At 43.7% G+C, this 18,292-nt stretch overlaps 1 protein-coding gene across 1 annotated transcript in view; it reads right to left on the minus strand.

The window, feature by feature from the left end:
* The window catches only part of BRINP1 (BMP/retinoic acid inducible neural specific 1), a 312,079-nt gene that overhangs the window by 111,898 nt on the left and 181,889 nt on the right, over nucleotides 1–18,292 (minus strand). Inside the window, exon 4 of the mRNA XM_082263342.1 lies at nucleotides 12,719–12,888. Within this exon, the coding sequence (XP_082119468.1) occupies nucleotides 12,719–12,888 (170 nt within the window). The remainder of the gene's footprint in view (nucleotides 1–12,718; nucleotides 12,889–18,292) is intronic.

The following is an 18,292-nucleotide window of genomic DNA, read 5'->3' on the forward strand; positions in this document are numbered from 1 at the left end:
TAGTTTTGTATGAGGACATATTGGGCAATCCATTGTGGGTCTGTAGTTTTGTATGGGGACATATTGGGCAATCCATTGTGGGTCTGTAGTTTTGTATGGGTACATATTGGGCAATCCATTGTGGGTCTGTAGTTTTGTATGGGGACATATTGGGCAATCCATTGTGGGTCTGTAGTTTTGTAGGGGGACATATTGGGCAATCCTTTGTGGGTCTGTAGTTTTGTATGGGGACATATTGGGCAATCCATTGTGGGTCTGTAGTTTTGTAGGGGGACATATTGGGCAATCCTTTGTGGGTCTGTAGTTTTGTATGGGGACATATTGGGCAATCCATTGTGGGTCTGTAGTTTTGTATGGGGACATATTGGGCAATCCATTGTGGGTCTGTAGTTTTGTAGGGGGACAAATTGGGCAATCCATTGTGGGCCTGTAGTTTTCTTTGGGGACGTATTGGGCAATCCATTGTGGGTCTGTAGTTTTGTATGGGGACATATTGGGCAATCCATTGTGGGTCTGTAGTTTTGTATGGGGACATATTGTGCAATCCATTGTGGGTCTGTAATTTTGTATGGGGACATATTGGGCAATCCATTGTGGGTCTGTAGTTTTGTATGGGGACATATTGGGCAATCCATTGTGGGTCTGTAGTTTTGTATGGGGACATATTGGGCAATCCATTGTGGGTCTGTAGTTTTGTAGGGGGACATATTGGGCAATCCACTGTGGGTCTGTAGTTTTGTAGGGGGACATATTGGGCAATCCATTGTGGGTCTGTAGTTTTGTAGGGGGACATATTGGGCAATCCATTGTGGGTCTGTAGTTTTGTAGGGGGACATATTGGGCAATCCATTGTGGGCCTGTAGTTTTCTTTGGGGACATATTGGGCAATCCATTGTGGGTCTGTAGTTTTGTATGGGGACATATTGGGCAATCCATTGTGGGTCTGTAGTTTTGTATGGGGACATACTGGGCAATCCATTGTGGGTCTGTAGTTTTGTATGGGGACATATTGGGCAATCCATCGTTGGTCTGTAGTTTTGTATGGGGCATATTAGGCACATATTGGGCAATCCATTGTGGGTCTGTAGTTTTGTATGGGGGACATATTGGGCAATCCATTGTGGGTCTGTAGTTTTGTATGGGGACATATTGGGCAATCCATTGTGGGTCTGTAGTTTTGTATGGGGACATATTGGGCAATCCATTGTTGGTCTGTAGTTTTGTATGGGGACGTATTGGGCAATCCATTGTGGGTCTGTAGTTTTGTATGGGGACATATTGGGCAATCCATTGTGGTCTGTAGTTTTGTAGGGGGACATATTGGGCAATCCATTGTGGGTCTGTAGTTTTGTATGGGGACATATTGGGCAATCCATTGTGGGTCTGTAGTTTTGTATGGGGACGTATTGGGCAATCCATTGTGGGTCTGTAGTTTTGTATGGGGACATATTGGGCAATCCATTGTGGGTCTGTAGTTTTGTATGGGTACATATTGGGCAATCCATTGTGGGTCTGTAGTTTTGTATGGGGACATATTGGGCAATCCATTGTGGGTCTGTAGTTTTGTAGGGGGACATATTGGGCAATCCTTTGTGGGTCTGTAGTTTTGTATGGGGACATATTGGGCAATCCATTGTGGGTCTGTAGTTTTGTATGGGGACATATTGGGCAATCCATTGTGGGCCTGTAGTTTTCTTTGGGGACGTATTGGGCAATCCATTGTGGGTCTGTAGTTTTGTATGGGGACATATTGGGCAATCCATTGTGGGTCTGTAGTTTTGTATGGGGACATATTGTGCAATCCATTGTGGGTCTGTAATTTTGTATGGGGACATATTGGGCAATCCATTGTGGGTCTGTAGTTTTGTATGGGGACATATTGGGCAATCCATTGTGGGTCTGTAGTTTTGTATGGGGACATATTGGGCAATCCATTGTGGGTCTGTAGTTTTGTAGGGGGACATATTGGGCAATCCACTGTGGGTCTGTAGTTTTGTAGGGGGACATATTGGGCAATCCATTGTGGGTCTGTAGTTTTGTAGGGGGACATATTGGGCAATCCATTGTGGGTCTGTAGTTTTGTAGGGGGACATATTGGGCAATCCATTGTGGGCCTGTAGTTTTCTTTGGGGACATATTGGGCAATCCATTGTGGGTCTGTAGTTTTGTATGGGGACATATTGGGCAATCCATTGTGGGTCTGTAGTTTTGTATGGGGACATACTGGGCAATCCATTGTGGGTCTGTAGTTTTGTATGGGGACATATTGGGCAATCCATCGTTGGTCTGTAGTTTTGTATGGGGCATATTAGGCACATATTGGGCAATCCATTGTGGGTCTGTAGTTTTGTATGGGGGACATATTGGGCAATCCATTGTGGGTCTGTAGTTTTGTATGGGGACATATTGGGCAATCCATTGTGGGTCTGTAGTTTTGTATGGGGACATATTGGGCAATCCATTGTGGGTCTGTAGTTTTGTATGGGGACGTATTGGGCAATCCATTGTGGGTCTGTAGTTTTGTATGGGGACATATTGGGCAATCCATTGTGGTCTGTAGTTTTGTAGGGGGACATATTGGGCAATCCATTGTGGGTCTGTAGTTTTGTATGGGGACATATTGGGCAATCCATTGTGGGTCTGTAGTTTTGTATGGGGACGTATTGGGCAATCCATTGTGGGTCTGTAGTTTTGTATGGGGACATATTGGGCAATCCATTGTGGGTCTGTAGTTTTGTATGGGTACATATTGGGCAATCCATTGTGGGTCTGTAGTTTTGTATGGGGACATATTGGGCAATCCATTGTGGGTCTGTAGTTTTGTAGGGGGACATATTGGGCAATCCTTTGTGGGTCTGTAGTTTTGTATGGGGACATATTGGGCAATCCATTGTGGGTCTGTAGTTTTGTAGGGGGACATATTGGGCAATCCTTTGTGGGTCTGTAGTTTTGTATGGGGACATATTGGGCAATCCATTGTGGGTCTGTAGTTTTGTATGGGGACATATTGGGCAATCCATTGTGGGTCTGTAGTTTTGTAGGGGGACAAATTGGGCAATCCATTGTGGGCCTGTAGTTTTCTTTGGGGACATATTGGGCAATCCATTGTGGGTCTGTAGTTTTGTATGGGGACATATTGTGCAATCCATTGTGGGTCTGTAATTTTGTATGGGGACATATTGGGCAATCCATTGTGGGTCTGTAGTTTTGTATGGGGACATATTGGGCAATCCATTGTGGGTCTGTAGTTTTGTATGGGGACATATTGGGCAATCCATTGTGGGTCTGTAGTTTTGTAGGGGGACATATTGGGCAATCCACTGTGGGTCTGTAGTTTTGTAGGGGGACATATTGGGCAATCCATTGTGGGTCTGTAGTTTTGTAGGGGGACATATTGGGCAATCCATTGTGGGTCTGTAGTTTTGTAGGGGGACATATTGGGCAATCCATTGTGGGTCTGTAGTTTTGTAGGGGGACAAATTGGGCAATCCATTGTGGGCCTGTAGTTTTGTATGGGGACATATTGGGCAATCCATTGTGGGTCTGTAGTTTTGTATGGGGACATATTGTGCAATCCATTGTGGGTCTGTAATTTTGTATGGGGACATATTGGGCAATCCATTGTGGGTCTGTAGTTTTGTATGGGGACATATTGGGCAATCCATTGTGGGTCTGTAGTTTTGTATGGGGACATATTGGGCAATCCATTGTGGGTCTGTAGTTTTGTAGGGGGACATATTGGGCAATCCACTGTGGGTCTGTAGTTTTGTAGGGGGACATATTGGGCAATCCATTGTGGGTCTGTAGTTTTGTAGGGGGACATATTGGGCAATCCATTGTGGGTCTGTAGTTTTGTAGGGGGACATATTGGGCAATCCATTGTGGGCCTGTAGTTTTCTTTGGGGACATATTGGGCAATCCATTGTGGGTCTGTAGTTTTGTATGGGGACATATTGGGCAATCCATTGTGGGTCTGTAGTTTTGTATGGGGACATACTGGGCAATCCATTGTGGGTCTGTAGTTTTGTATGGGGACATATTGGGCAATCCATCGTTGGTCTGTAGTTTTGTATGGGGCATATTAGGCACATATTGGGCAATCCATTGTGGGTCTGTAGTTTTGTATGGGGGACATATTGGGCAATCCATTGTGGGTCTGTAGTTTTGTATGGGGACATATTGGGCAATCCATTGTGGGTCTGTAGTTTTGTATGGGGACATATTGGGCAATCCATTGTGGGTCTGTAGTTTTGTATGGGGACATATTGGGCAATCCATTGTGGGTCTGTAGTTTTGTATGGGGACATATTGGGCAATCCATTGTGGGTCTGTAGTTTTGTATGGGGACATATTGGGCAATCCATTGTGGGTCTGTAGTTTTGTATGGGGACATATTGGGCAATCCATTGTGGGTCTGTAGTTTTTGTATGGGGACATATTGGGCAATCCATTGTGGGTCTATAGTTTTGAATGGGGACATATTGGGCAATCCATTGTGGGTCTGTAGTTCTGTATTGGGCAATCCATTGTGGGTCTGTAGTTTTGTATGGGGACATATTGTGCAATCCATTGTGGGTCTGTAATTTTGTATGGGGACATATTGGGCAATCCATTGTGGGTCTGTAGTTTTGTATGGGGACATATTGGGCAATCCATTGTGGGTCTGTAGTTTTGTATGGGGACATATTGGGCAATCCATTGTGGGTCTGTAGTTTTGTAGGGGGACATATTGGGCAATCCACTGTGGGTCTGTAGTTTTGTAGGGGGACATATTGGGCAATCCATTGTGGGTCTGTATTTTTGTAGGGGGACATATTGGGCAATCCATTGTGGGTCTGTAGTTTTGTATGGGGGACATATTGGGCAATCCATTGTGGGTCTGTAGTTTTGTAGGGGGACATATTGGGCAATCCATTGTGGGTCTGTAGTTTTGTATGGGGACATATTGGGCAATCCATTGTGGGTCTGTAGTTTTGTATGGGGACATACTGGGCAATCCATTGTGGGTCTGTAGTTTTGTATGGGGACATATTGGGCAATCCATCGTTGGTCTGTAGTTTTGTATGGGGCATATTAGGCACATATTGGGCAATCCATTGTGGGTCTGTAGTTTTGTATGGGGGACATATTGGGCAATCCATTGTGGGTCTGTAGTTTTGTATGGGGACATATTGGGCAATCCATTGTGGGTCTGTAGTTTTGTATGGGGACATATTGGGCAATCCATTGTGGGTCTGTAGTTTTGTATGGGGACATATTGGGCAATCCATTGTGGGTCTGTAGTTTTGTATGGGGACATATTGGGCAATCCATTGTGGGTCTGTAGTTTTGTATGGGGACATATTGGGCAATCCATTGTGGGTCTGTAGTTTTGTATGGGGACATATTGGGCAATCCATTGTGGGTCTGTAGTTTTTGTATGGGGACATATTGGGCAATCCATTGTGGGTCTATAGTTTTGAATGGGGACATATTGGGCAATCCATTGTGGGTCTGTAGTTCTGTATTGGGCAATCCATTGTGGGTCTGTAGTTGTAAACAGGTTCTAAAGATTGTTGGTTTTTTTTTTTTTCTTTTTTTTGGGGTTTTTTTGGTTTTTTTTTTTGTGTGATTTATTAGTATAAATATAGGAGAAAGCATTAAAAAAAAAAAGGAAAAAAAAAAAAAGTTGCACAGCACGAATATTCTATTAGAGGTAAACAGATACATCTCCCAGTAGCATTTCATACCATGTTCACATCCCATTTCAGAGTTTAGATTTATGGTGATAGACAAGATAAATAAATTAGGCTGAGGTGGTATCAGAAACTAAAGCGGAAACAAAGAGAAACACAATGGATTTCTAAACTGAATACTTTGCAGCCTAAAAGGTTTACAATTGATCTGGATTTATATTTGTTCTTATGACTGGGGACCATTTATTATTTATTTTTTATATTTTTATTGGAGATACTCGGCATAATGCTTTCTCAGTATGGGACCATTCTGCACAGATCTTTTGTGCTTGTGATGACTGATGTTAAAAATGTAATGGCAGTTCTATTATATTCTTATTTCTTTGTATCTATTTTTCATATTTATGAAGTATTGAAGATGTCCAATTGTGTTCCTTCCATGATGTAACGTCTGGGTTCTAAACATAAAGTCATTGCTTAGTTGAGTGTTTTTTCGTGGTATGTTTGTTGTTGGAATTTAGGATTATATTTCTGAATTCCATTTTTTAATTATAAAAAAAAAAAATGTTGTGATTCTTTAGACCTTTATAGTTATAGCTAGATAGGATGGTGGTCATGGTTTATTTTGATTGCTCCATGTATAATCCAGTAACTCCATGATTATGGGCTGCAGAATGGTCCAAGTTTACCATAAAGGTCTTATTACATTAGTATACTGAACAAAATTATAAACGCAACACTTGTTTGTGCCCCAATTTCATGAGCTGAACTCAAAGAGTTAAGAATACCAGGATTCATCCGTGTAACGGATCAACCGGCACCCCAACTGGGTACCTCCGTTGACGGATGCTCCTAGTGCTTCCCGAGGGCTCCAAGCACTCCACCAGACACCATAACCACGTCAGACCCCACGAACCGCCGCAGCTTGGTTAGGGTCTCGCCATCTCCTACCCATCCTTGACCTACGACAAGGCTCCAGGTTCCAGTGGGTGAACCTCTCTTTCCCCAGAGAGTGCAGCAGGAACAAGCTCTTACACAAGCTCTTACAAGAGCTTTGTGAATATCCAAAGGAGTATGAGGGACATAGCAATCCCTTGCAGCATATTCCCCCAATGCGAGACAGGACTCTAGATTGAGGGTGAAGTATAACTCAAACTTTAATAGTACAGCTGCTCTTTTATACAGTTTTCCCCCACAAGGTTACCGCCCAGGTGGACCTTGTTGGGGACAGGACATGACATTCACAATCCAATAGAAACAGGGTTTTACACTCAGTCATTCCCATACAGTGTACACAATCCCTCCCCTCGGCTGATTACTGTATCATATGCAGATGAAAGTGTATACAGGAACTAAACTAATTATCTGGTCATCTGGACAGAACAATGTGAGGTCATTAATATTTAACAATGGGACAGACACAATCCACATTCTATTTCAATACACAAACAATAGGGAAGCCTGTCAATGACAGTCTGTGTGTCTCTTTCACAGACAAGCACACAGAATACACATCTAGGAGGCAGACTTCATGGCAATGGTCTAACAGTCTAAGTCTCCCAGTGTAAAGTGGAAATAAATCTTCATATTTCTATATGAAGATATTGATGACAAATATTACTGTCCTATCTGAAGTAATTCAAACCATTAAGTATCTGTTCTTCACTTCTAGTGACGGTGAATACCGTCACAATCCGTGAAGAGAACACCTCTCCAAACTGCCAGACACCATCCAATGTGAGCATTTGCCCACTCAAGTCGGTTACAACGACGAACTGCAGTCAGATGGAGACCCTGATAAGGATGACGAGCATGCAGATGAGCTTCCCTGAGACGGTTTCTGACAGTTTGTGCAGAAATGGTCTCAGATGATCTTGGAGGTGAGGATGCTGGATGTGGAAGTCCTGGACTGGTCTCAGATGATCTTGGAGGTGAAGATGCTGGATGTGGAAGTCTTGGACTGGTCTCAGATGATCTTGGAGGTGAAGATGCTGGATGTTGAGGTCCTGGACTGGTGTGGTTACACGTGGTCTGCGGTTGTGAGGCCGGTTGGATGTATTGCCAAATTCTCTGAAATGTCTGTGGAGATGGCGTATGGTACAGAAATGAACATTCAATTCACGGGCAACAGCTTTTGGTGGACATTCCTGCAATCAGCATGCCAATAGCACTCCCTCAAAACTTGGGACATCTGTGGCATTGTGCTGTGTGATGAAACTGCACATTTTAGAGTGGCATTTAATTGTGGCCAGCCTAAGGCACACCTGTGCAAAAATCAAGCTGTCTAATCAGCATCTTGATATGCCACACCTGTGAGGTGGATGGATTATCTGGGCAAAGGAGAAGCGCTCACTAACACAGATTTACACAGATTTGTGAACAATATTTGAGAGAAATCGGTCTTTTGTGTACATAGAAAAAGTCTTAGATCTTTGAGTTCAGCTCATGAAAAATGATGGCAAAAAGTGTATATTAATATTTCTTTGTATCTTTTTTGTATATATTTGTGAAGTCTTGAAGATGTCCGATGACGTTCCTTCCGTGATGTAACGTCTGGGGTTTAAACCGAAAGTCATTGCTCAGTTGAGTGTTATTCATAGAATGTTTGTCATTGGTCTGAAACTGTTGCATTTTGAGATTACTTTTCAGAATTTTGTTTTCTATAAAATAAAAATAGTTGTTGCCCTCTTGGTGCAATCCATTCTGTGAACTTCTTTAGACCTTTATAGTAGCTGGATAGGATGGTGGCCATGGATTTGATTATAGGCTGCAGATTGAACCAATGGCATAAACCAACCATGTTTAGTATATTAAATACAATAATACAATTTCTGCGCTGTGTGTTAGAATTAGGCAGCTAACACTAAAGTGGTGTACCCAACCAACATATGGTAAACTTGGTTGGCTTATTCCCCTGATCCAATCTATGCTTATTCCCCTGGTCCAATCTATGCTTATTCCCCTGGTCCAACCTACGCTTATTCCGCTGGTCCAACCTACGCTTATTCCCCTGGTCCAACCTACGCTTATTCCCCTGGTCCAACCTACGCTTATTCCCCTGGTCCAACCTACGCTTATTCCCCTGGTCCAACCTACGCTTATTCCCCTGGTCCAACCTACGCTTATTCCCCTGGTCCAACCTACGCTTATTCCCCTGGTCCAACCTACGCTTATTCCGCTGGTCCAACCTACGCTTATTCCGCTGGTCCAACCTACGCTTATTCCGCTGGTCCAACCTACGCTTATTCCGCTGGTCCAACCTACGCTTATTCCGCTGGTCCAACCTACGCTTATTCCGCTGGTCCAACCTACGCTTATTCCGCTGGTCCAACCTACGCTTATTTCCCTGGTCCAACCTACGCTTATTTCCCTGGTCCAACCTACGCTTATTTCCCTGGTCCAACCTACGCTTATTTCCCTGGTCCAACCTACGCTTATTCCCCTGGTCCAACCTACGCTTATTCCCCTGGTCCAACCTACGCTTATTCCCCTGGTCCAACCTACGCTTATTCCCCTGGTCCAACCTACGCTTATTCCCCTGGTCCAACCTACGCTTATTCCCCTGGTCCAACCTACGCTTATTCCCCTGGTCCAATCTACGCTTATTCCCCTGGTCCAACCTACGCTTACTCCCCTGGTCCAAAAAATATATGAATAAATACTAATATACTAATCATGAATAAAAACAGTGTAGCGCACTAGAGAAGTACAAATAAATGCTCATAAAAAGTCCAAGCGAAGCGAAGATCCTAAATGTGATAATTATCACTTCTAGGTGCAATAGTCTATGCAACAATAATCACTTCAAGGTGCAGTAATGTATATCTCTCATGAGTCACCGCCATCACCAGATAAGTTGGACACTCACCAGATGGTTATGGCTACCATTACAGTAGCTGGAATGCCTTTAAACGTACATGACCTGTATATCGAATGGAAGAGGGACCTCCGCCTCCGAATCACCACATAAGCATCCAACTGGGAATGAAGACACTCAGAGCCAGAAGGTACAATCAAAGTGTAGTACGTTTATTAAAAACAACCAAAAAACCAGTACAAAACAAAAGCCACATAACACTCACATGAATTGCTGCTGGCGACCCGGAATCGCAAAGCAGCGGGGACATCAGTGCCAAATAGCCACATCCATTTGGATGAAATTCATCAGAGTGACTATTGACTGATGTCCCCTCTGCTGTACTGGTTTTATTGTTTTTAATAAATGTACTACACTATGATTGTACCTTCTGGCTCTTGCTGAGCTGCTTCTGTCAGGGCCCAGATCCAAACCCAGGTCCTCGGTTGCTTCTGGCGGTGCTTCTTCTTGCTGAGCTATCCAGCAGCTGATACCTATGCATTCTTGAACTCTGTGGTGACCAACCTTGTCTAGTTTCCTTGCCCAGTGAACTCTGAACCTTTGGCCACTCCTTTGAACTTCCTCTTTAAGCCTGATCTGAGAACTTCCTGATACCAGATTATTGTGCTTTTGCCAAGATCTAGCTTTGTGTGCTTCATCCTCCCGAATCTTCTACTTGTGTACTGACCTCAAGCTACGTTCCAGGACTACGCCTCTGCCTGCTGCCATTTTGCTCTTCACTGCTTGTGCACCGATCTTCTGCTATGACTACGACTACTCTTCTGCATGCTCCCTCACTCCGGCTGATCACTGTGTACCAGACCCTGCTTGTTGACCACGGTTGTGCTGCTGCTTACTGCGACTGGACTCTGAGCCTGACCCAGTAATCGTGACAGCTTAATTCCCAGTTGGATACTTGTGTTGGGATTCAGGTCATGTCCATTTAAGGCATTCCAGCTACTGTAATGGTAGCCCTACCATCTGGTGAATGCCCAACTTATCTGGGGATGGCGGTGACTCACGAGTGATATACATTACTGCACCTTGAAGTGATTATTGTCGCATATACTATTGCACCTTGAAGTGATAATTATCACATTTAAGATCTTTGCTTCGGACACCTTATTTCTTCGACTTTTTTATGAGCATTTATTTGTACTTATCTAGTGCGCTGCACTGTTTTTATTCATGTTTAGTATACTGGGATTTATTCGTATATTTTTTGGACCAGGGGAATAAGCGTAGAGTGGACCAGGGGAAAAAGCCAACCAAGTTTACCATAAAGCTCTTCTCCTGCCCATCCTTTAGTTTCATCCACCACCATCACCTCTTCCTAACTTGCATACAAAGTCGTTAAAAGTGCATGCAATTGCAAAACATTTTTTTTTTTTAGCTTGGGATAGAGCGGGGAAGTGTTAAAATCAATATTAAGTTATTTTTGCTTTTGTGCCCCTCCAAGGAATTTCTGTACTTCCTGGAGGAAAGCTAGCATAGGAACAGGTGTCCCCATTGAAGGACTTTCCTTAATTTATAGCTCTGATGACAATCTAGAATGTTTGGGTTTCCCATTACTTTCTATCTTGGTGACCAGCCCAAATAAAGGGGGGACTGTCCTCAGTGGGGCATACAGATGGCATTATAAACTTAGAGGATCTAACCCTACCTTATACAAAACAGAACCCCCCTCCTTCCTAAAAAAAATGCATTTGCATACACTTTAAAACACCAGAAGAGCGTTGGTGATTTGCTGACCTAGGGACTGAATTAGCAAAGTTTAAAGTGAAAGAAAAGTCAAACTAATTTTTAAAATGACTCCCCTTTCCTCCCTCCTCCCTTCCTCCTCCCTTCCTCCTTCCTTCCTCCTCCCTTCCTCCTTCCTCCCTCCCTCCTCCCTCCTCCTCCCTCCTCCTCCTTCCTATCCTGATCCAGCTCTCTTGTGTCAGTGAGCGGCTGTTGCAGGGGAGAGGAGGGCACGCCAATAATGCCTGGAACATGGGAGCCTATGGGTGTCGTCATGGCTCCTGGAATTTCCAGCCATTGTTGAGCGCTCCCTGACCCAGTGCTGCATCATCACATGACCAGAGCGAATTAAGAATAGATAAGCATACACAGCTTTTTTTTTATCCAGGTTAGGCAGGATAGGAAGGATGTAGGGGGAGGAAACAAGAATAGATAGCTTTTCTTCCACTTTAAGCCTGGTTTGATAGAATCAGTAGAGGAACAAATATTTATGTGCTCACTCAGCTCTATAGAGTTAATTTACTAAAGGAAAATAGACTTTGCAAGGGAATTTACCCTTAGACTTTGTGAATGAGGTGACTTCCATCATCCAATCATGTGCAAGCAAAAATACTGTTTTGTTTTGTTTTTCTTTTCCTTGCATGTGATTGGGTATTCTTTGCAAAGTGAATTTTCACCACATCACCTAAGCTAAGGGAAAATTCCCCTTCCTGTAAAGTGAACAGCCTATTTGGCTTGATAAAATCAACCCTTATGCATTTGTAAAGTAAACAACCATGGTGCTACTACCCATATTGCAAATGCGCGCTACTGAATAAGGCTTGTTCCAGGACCCCCGCTGCACACACGGTCCAATAATGTATAGATAGAAGAAGGTCCAGCAACTCAGTATTACATGAAAACCATTTAGTTTTTATTATAAATCCTTCAAGATAAACAGGGGAATCCAACACAGAAAGAGTTGATGTGTTTCAGCACCTTTAATGCGCACTACTGGATAAGGCTAAATACTTGTGCCAGGGCCCCCACTACACACACGGTCCAATAATGTAATGATAGAAGAAGGTCCAGCAACTTAGTATTGCATGAAAACCATTTAGTCTTTATTATAAATCCATCAAGATAAACAGGGGAATCCAACACTGAAAGAGTTGACGTATTTCAGCACCTTTAATGGGCCTTAGTCATAATCACTGACTAAGGCCAAGTAAGGGGGCTGAAACGCGTCAAACCTTTCTGTTTTGATTCTCCTCTTTATCTTGATGGATTTGTAACTTTTTTTGCAATACTGAGTTGCTGGACCTTCTTCTACCTTCTTCTACCTATGTATTTGTAACACCTTCTAACTTACTAGAAACCTTCTCTAATAAACGCTTCTTCCATTAGTCCATTAGTTAATTCCTTTTTAAGCTCCATTTTATTTCGATCCCACTCAGTAATACCGTACCTTGATGGCTCCTGTTGATATTTGGACCTCATGAAGTTTTCTCATGGTTCCATCCCTGTCTACAAAATAAGATGATGCCAAATGATGCAATGACTCTACACTCTGAGTTCCATTTCCAATGTGACGATCTAGACGACCTTTGTCCATGTACATGGTCAACGCTTCCTCACCTGCAAAGAGGCAAAATATAGTAGATGAGTGGTTCAGTCTGCATCAGTTTTAAATTAATCAATAAAAACATTCAAAGAAGCAAATCAGAAGTCCTCCCTTGCATATCAGAAGCCCCCCAACACATCAGAAGTCAGCGTCATATCAAAGTTCCCTTTTCACATCAGTCCAAAGGCGATATTCCCCACGCACACGTTCAAGAAAATGGCTGTTCAGTAAAGCTGGGCGCTGTAATGACTATAGGCTGGAAACCGTGGACAATCAAAGTGAAGAAATGTCATCAGCACACCAAGGATTCCTCAAAAGGGTCCAAAGCTTTATTTTCACGGTCACATGGAAAACATACGGCAACGTTTAGGAGCCAAGCAGAGCCCCTTCATCAGGCAAGTGACCTTTTCATAACAGAAGCCCCCCATCACGCCAGAATCCACCTTTTACATTAGTGGTCCCCCATTTCACATCAGAGACCTCTCCCCCACATTAGACGCTCCCTATAACATTACCCCCCTATCACATAAGAAGCCCCCCATTATATCAGATATCTCCCCCCTCACATCAAAGAACCATTTCAAGTCAGAGCCCCCCTTCACATTAGACTCTCCCCTTCACATCAGAAGCCCCTGTCATATCCAAAATCTCCCCCCTTCACATCAAAGACCCATTTCAAGTCAGAGCCCCCCTTCACTTCAGACTTTCCCTTTCACATCAGAAGCCCCCATCATACCAGATATCCCCCCTTCACATCAAAGACCCGTTACAAGTTAGAGCCCCCATTTTACTTCAGACTGCCTCTCTCACATCAGAAGCCCCTATCATATCAGAAATCTCCCCCCTTCACATCAAAGACCTGTTTCAAGTCAGTGTCCTCCCTTCACATCAAACTCCCCCTTTCACATCAGAACCCCCCATATCAGATATCTCCCTCCTTCACATCAAGACCCCCTTCACAAAAAAGACCAGTTTTAAGTCAGAGCCCCCCCTTTTATGTCAGACTCCCCCTCTCACATCGGAAGTCCCCATCATATCAGAAATCTCCCCCCTTCATATCAAAGACCCGTTTCAAGTCAGTATCCCTCTTCACATCAACTCCCCCTTTTCACATCGGAAGCCCCCATCATATCAGATATCCCCCCCCCCCTTCACATCAAAGACATGTTTTCAAGCCAGAGCCCCCCTTCACTTCAATCTCCCCTTTTCACATCAGAAGCCCCCATTATATCAGATCTCCCCCCTTCACATCAAAGACCCGTTTCAAGTCAGAGCACCCCTTTTTACATCAGACTCCCACTCTCGCATCAGAAACCCCCATCATATCAGAAATCTCCCTCCTTCACATCAAAGACCCGTTTCAAGTCAGTATCCCTCTTCACATCAACTCCCCCTTTCACATCGGAAGCCCCCATCATATCAGATATCCCCCCCCCTTCACATCAAAGACATGTTTTCAAGCCAGAGCCCCCCTTCACTTCAATCTCCCCTTTTCACATCAGAAGCCCCCATTATATCAGATCTCCCCCCTTCACATCAAAGACCCGTTTCAAGTCAGAGCGCCCCTTTTTATGTCAGACTCCCACCCTCACATCAGAAGCCCCCATCATATCAGAAATCTCCCCCCTTCACATCAAAGACCTGTTACAAGTCAGAGCCCCCCATTCGTATCAGACTTCCCCTTTAACATCAGAAGCCCCCATCATATCAGGAATCCCCCCCTTCACATCTAAGCCCACTTCAAGTCAGAGCCCCCCTTCACATCAGACTCCCCCTTTCACATCAGAAGATCAGAAGCCCCCCTCCCCATCACATCACATTAGAGTCCCCCTTTCACATCACTGGTCCCTCATTTTATATCAAAGACCCTCCCCCACATAAGACACTCCCTATCACATTTGCCCACTTTTACATCAGAAGCCCCCATCATATCAGAGCTCCCCCCTTCACATCAAAGACCCGTTTTCAAGTCAGAACCCCCCTTCACATCAGACTCCCCCTTTTACATCAGAAGCCCCCCCCCCCCAATCACATCAGAGTTACTGTGGGCTGGGTAAAATCTTGTATTCTTTTCAATATGGGTGCCATTTGCATTCAGGATTTTACATTTGGGACAGAAGGGTGGCAGAAAAACACAAGGTAAGAGATACTCTACAGAGACTATGACTGTCTCTCTTTAGTGTCCACAGAAGCAGGATATTTTTGAGGGACCACAAGAATAAGATCATAAAACAAGGTTCTCCATTGATAGGAACGGCCTAGCAAATGTTAAGAGGGGTAGACAAAAATATGGCCATTGGCCACCACCAACCTTAGTGTCCTATATCAATTTATCTAATAACAACGCTGAAAATATTCTTGATAAAATTGTTAGCTATCCCAGAGATATAAAAAAAAAAAAAAAAAATATGAAAATATTATTTGAAAACAAATAAAAGGCAATGAAACTAGTAGTTGTTTTAAGGCTTCCGGATATGCAGAACCAAAAGAGTATCCGGTCTCCAAAAGAGACTCGTGAAAAATATGTTGAGCTGTGCGATGCTCTCTGGTCTGAGCCATCTGGGGTGCCTCTCTGGTGCCAGCTATCTCTATTAGGTGGATGGCATGTATGGGAATAAAAAAACCCGCAGCAGAGCAGAAGTGACAGATGGAAAGATTCTGAAGCAGTAATAAAATAATTAAGAGCACATATACTCATGGCACTCAGGTACACCACTAATAATATCCAGTAGAAGATGCAGAGATTTAACCTTGTTACATTTTGCATATTTTGCATTAGTAATATAGACACGTTCTATTGGCTTGTAATAGTTAAAGCTGAACTAGGCATACAGCTACAGTGATTTCCAGCTTTCAGGGGCATGGACCAGGTATGGAATATGTGAGGTTATATTGGTCCAAACTGGACCAATGTAAGTGCATGCAAATTATCCATACCTGGAGCCTATGCTCACCCACATCTAGTGTGGACCTCATGAGTGCACTTGTTAACTCCATCTCTCCCATACCATGCAGTGGGTCTCCATAATGCAGGTTTGGTCCCGATACCTTCATGACACCGACCGATGGGGGGGGGGGTAAGATCATCAACCCCCTCACTCCCGGAGCACCGTCCGCCACACCAGGTACCACGCTTTATGACCGACTGTAATGTACCTTGCACTAGTTCCTAGTTTACAATAGCCAGGACTTTTTTTCAGCGGGAACGCAGTTCCGTCACCCCAAGCACTACCTGTACTGTATGTAATGGTGAGGGGCGCTGGGGTGTGCTGCAGGGTCTATGGATGCTGGCCCGGAAAAAAACCTCTGGTGACGAAACCGGGCGTTAAATGATGACCCCCTAATAACGCTCGTTATTTTTGATAGACACAAAGAATATATATCAAACATCACATCTTTATTATAAAATGTCTTTATTACAAAATAGCCCAAAATCCACAAAACCAAGGCTGAGGTCACGGTTACACGGTAGGGATCGCCTACACGTTACGTGGTCTACGCCGCTTCTTAAGGGCTTCAGTCTCCCAACATAAACATATTACTGGATAGCTCAAATTGTTGTCATTTGTTAACAATGGTAATTTGGGTACTTGGGGGACCTGAGAACCATGTGTTTTGGAGGCACATTCGTTGTCATCTTCTAAGCACGTGTGTCGGAAACCATAATTTAACACTGCCTTTTGAGACTACAAGTCATGATGACAATCAGGCACTGTGCCCAGAAGAAGTCGTCTGGTGACGAAACCGGGCATTAAATGACGACCCCTTAATAACTCGCATTATTTTCGATGGACACAAAGATTATATCAAACATCACATCTTTATTACAAAATTTCTTAAAATATAAAACCTATCATAGCATAAGGGCAACAAAATAGCCCAAAATCCATAAAAACAAGGCTGAGGTCACAGTTACACGGTAGGGATCGCCTATGCGTTACGTAGTCTACGCAGCTTCTTCAGGACTTCAGTCTCCCAACATATAACTGAATACCTCAAATTGTCGTCATTTGTTAACAATAGTAATTTGGGTCCTTGGGAGACCTGAGAACCATGTGTTTTGGAGGCACATTGGTTGTCATCTTCTCAGCACATGTGTGTCGGAAACCATAATTGAATGCTGCCTATTGAGACTTCAAGTCATGATGACAATCAGGCACTGTGCCCAGAAGAAGTCGTCTGGTCGTTCTTCATGGCTTCAGTCTCCCAACATAAACATATAACTGAATACCTAAAATTGTCCTCATTTGATAACAATGGTAATTTGGGTCCTTGGGGGACCTGAGAACCATGTGTTTTGGAGGCACATTGGTTGTCCTCTATTTAGCACATGTGTGTCGGAAACTATAATTTAACGCTGCCTTATGAGACTGCAAGTCGCGATGACAATCGGGCACTGTGTTTTGGAGGCTGCATCCACCATGACATCGTAATAATTATTAATCAATAAATATTCTTGCACCTCTACATTAGTAAAACCTCATCTCGAAAATACAGTTAGGTTTTAAGCACCAGTTCACAGGAAAGATGTTGTGGAACTGAAGAGAGTGCAGAGAAGGGCAAACGAGTTAATAGGGGTCGTGGAGAACTGAAAGTTTAATTCAACTGAATTGGTTCACCCTCGAAGAAGCGATTAGAGGAGGGATATGACCACCTAGTACAAATATATTAATGATCCATTTAGCAAACTTTGAAAAGTTGTTGATTTAAGGTCTTTGCAGAAGACAAGGGTCATTCTTTGAGCCTGAAGGGGAAAAAAAAGGTTTAACTTCTTCTTCATATCAAAAACAGTATTCCGAGAAATAACTTGAAGATGTTGGATAGTCTTCTACAGCAATGGTTCTCAGACTTATTGAGACCAGGGCTGTTAAATTCTTCCAAAACTTTCCATGCCCCAACAAAAAAGTTTATATTCACACAATAAAGGCATTGGAATACAAAATATGTATTGAGGTTCTGACAGGGCTGGGTATCACTGTAAGGGAATGGGGGTTCTGGAGGGGGTTGGGGGAAGAAGACTTAGTGGTCCTGTAGGGGATGAGGTTTCTGGAGGAAGCTGGAGCAACTGTGGGAAAAGTAATCTCTGGAGGGGGCTCTCTAGGAGGCTGGAGTGGAGGTAACTGCAGAGCACTGCATGTGCTGGGGGGCACTACTGTGGGACATTGCTGGGGGAATATTGGGGCTGGAGGCTTTGCGGCAAGTTAGAGGGCTCTATGGGAGATTGACAGGTCACTGCGGGGACTGAGGGTTCTTAGGAGGCCTGGGGGCACCTTGATTGAGGGCTACTGTGGACCACTATGGGAGTGTCATCATTTAACAAACAGTTTTCCTGCTTGTGTAATTCTTACCTCCCTACTCCAATGCTTCTCCTAGATCTGTAATTCCTTTCACATGTGTTGTTTGCCTTCTGTACTCACC

The sequence above is a fragment of the Pelophylax lessonae genome, assembly GCF_965119305.1.
Source record: "Pelophylax lessonae genome assembly, chromosome: 7".
Classification (NCBI taxonomy): Eukaryota; Metazoa; Chordata; class Amphibia; order Anura; family Ranidae; genus Pelophylax; species Pelophylax lessonae.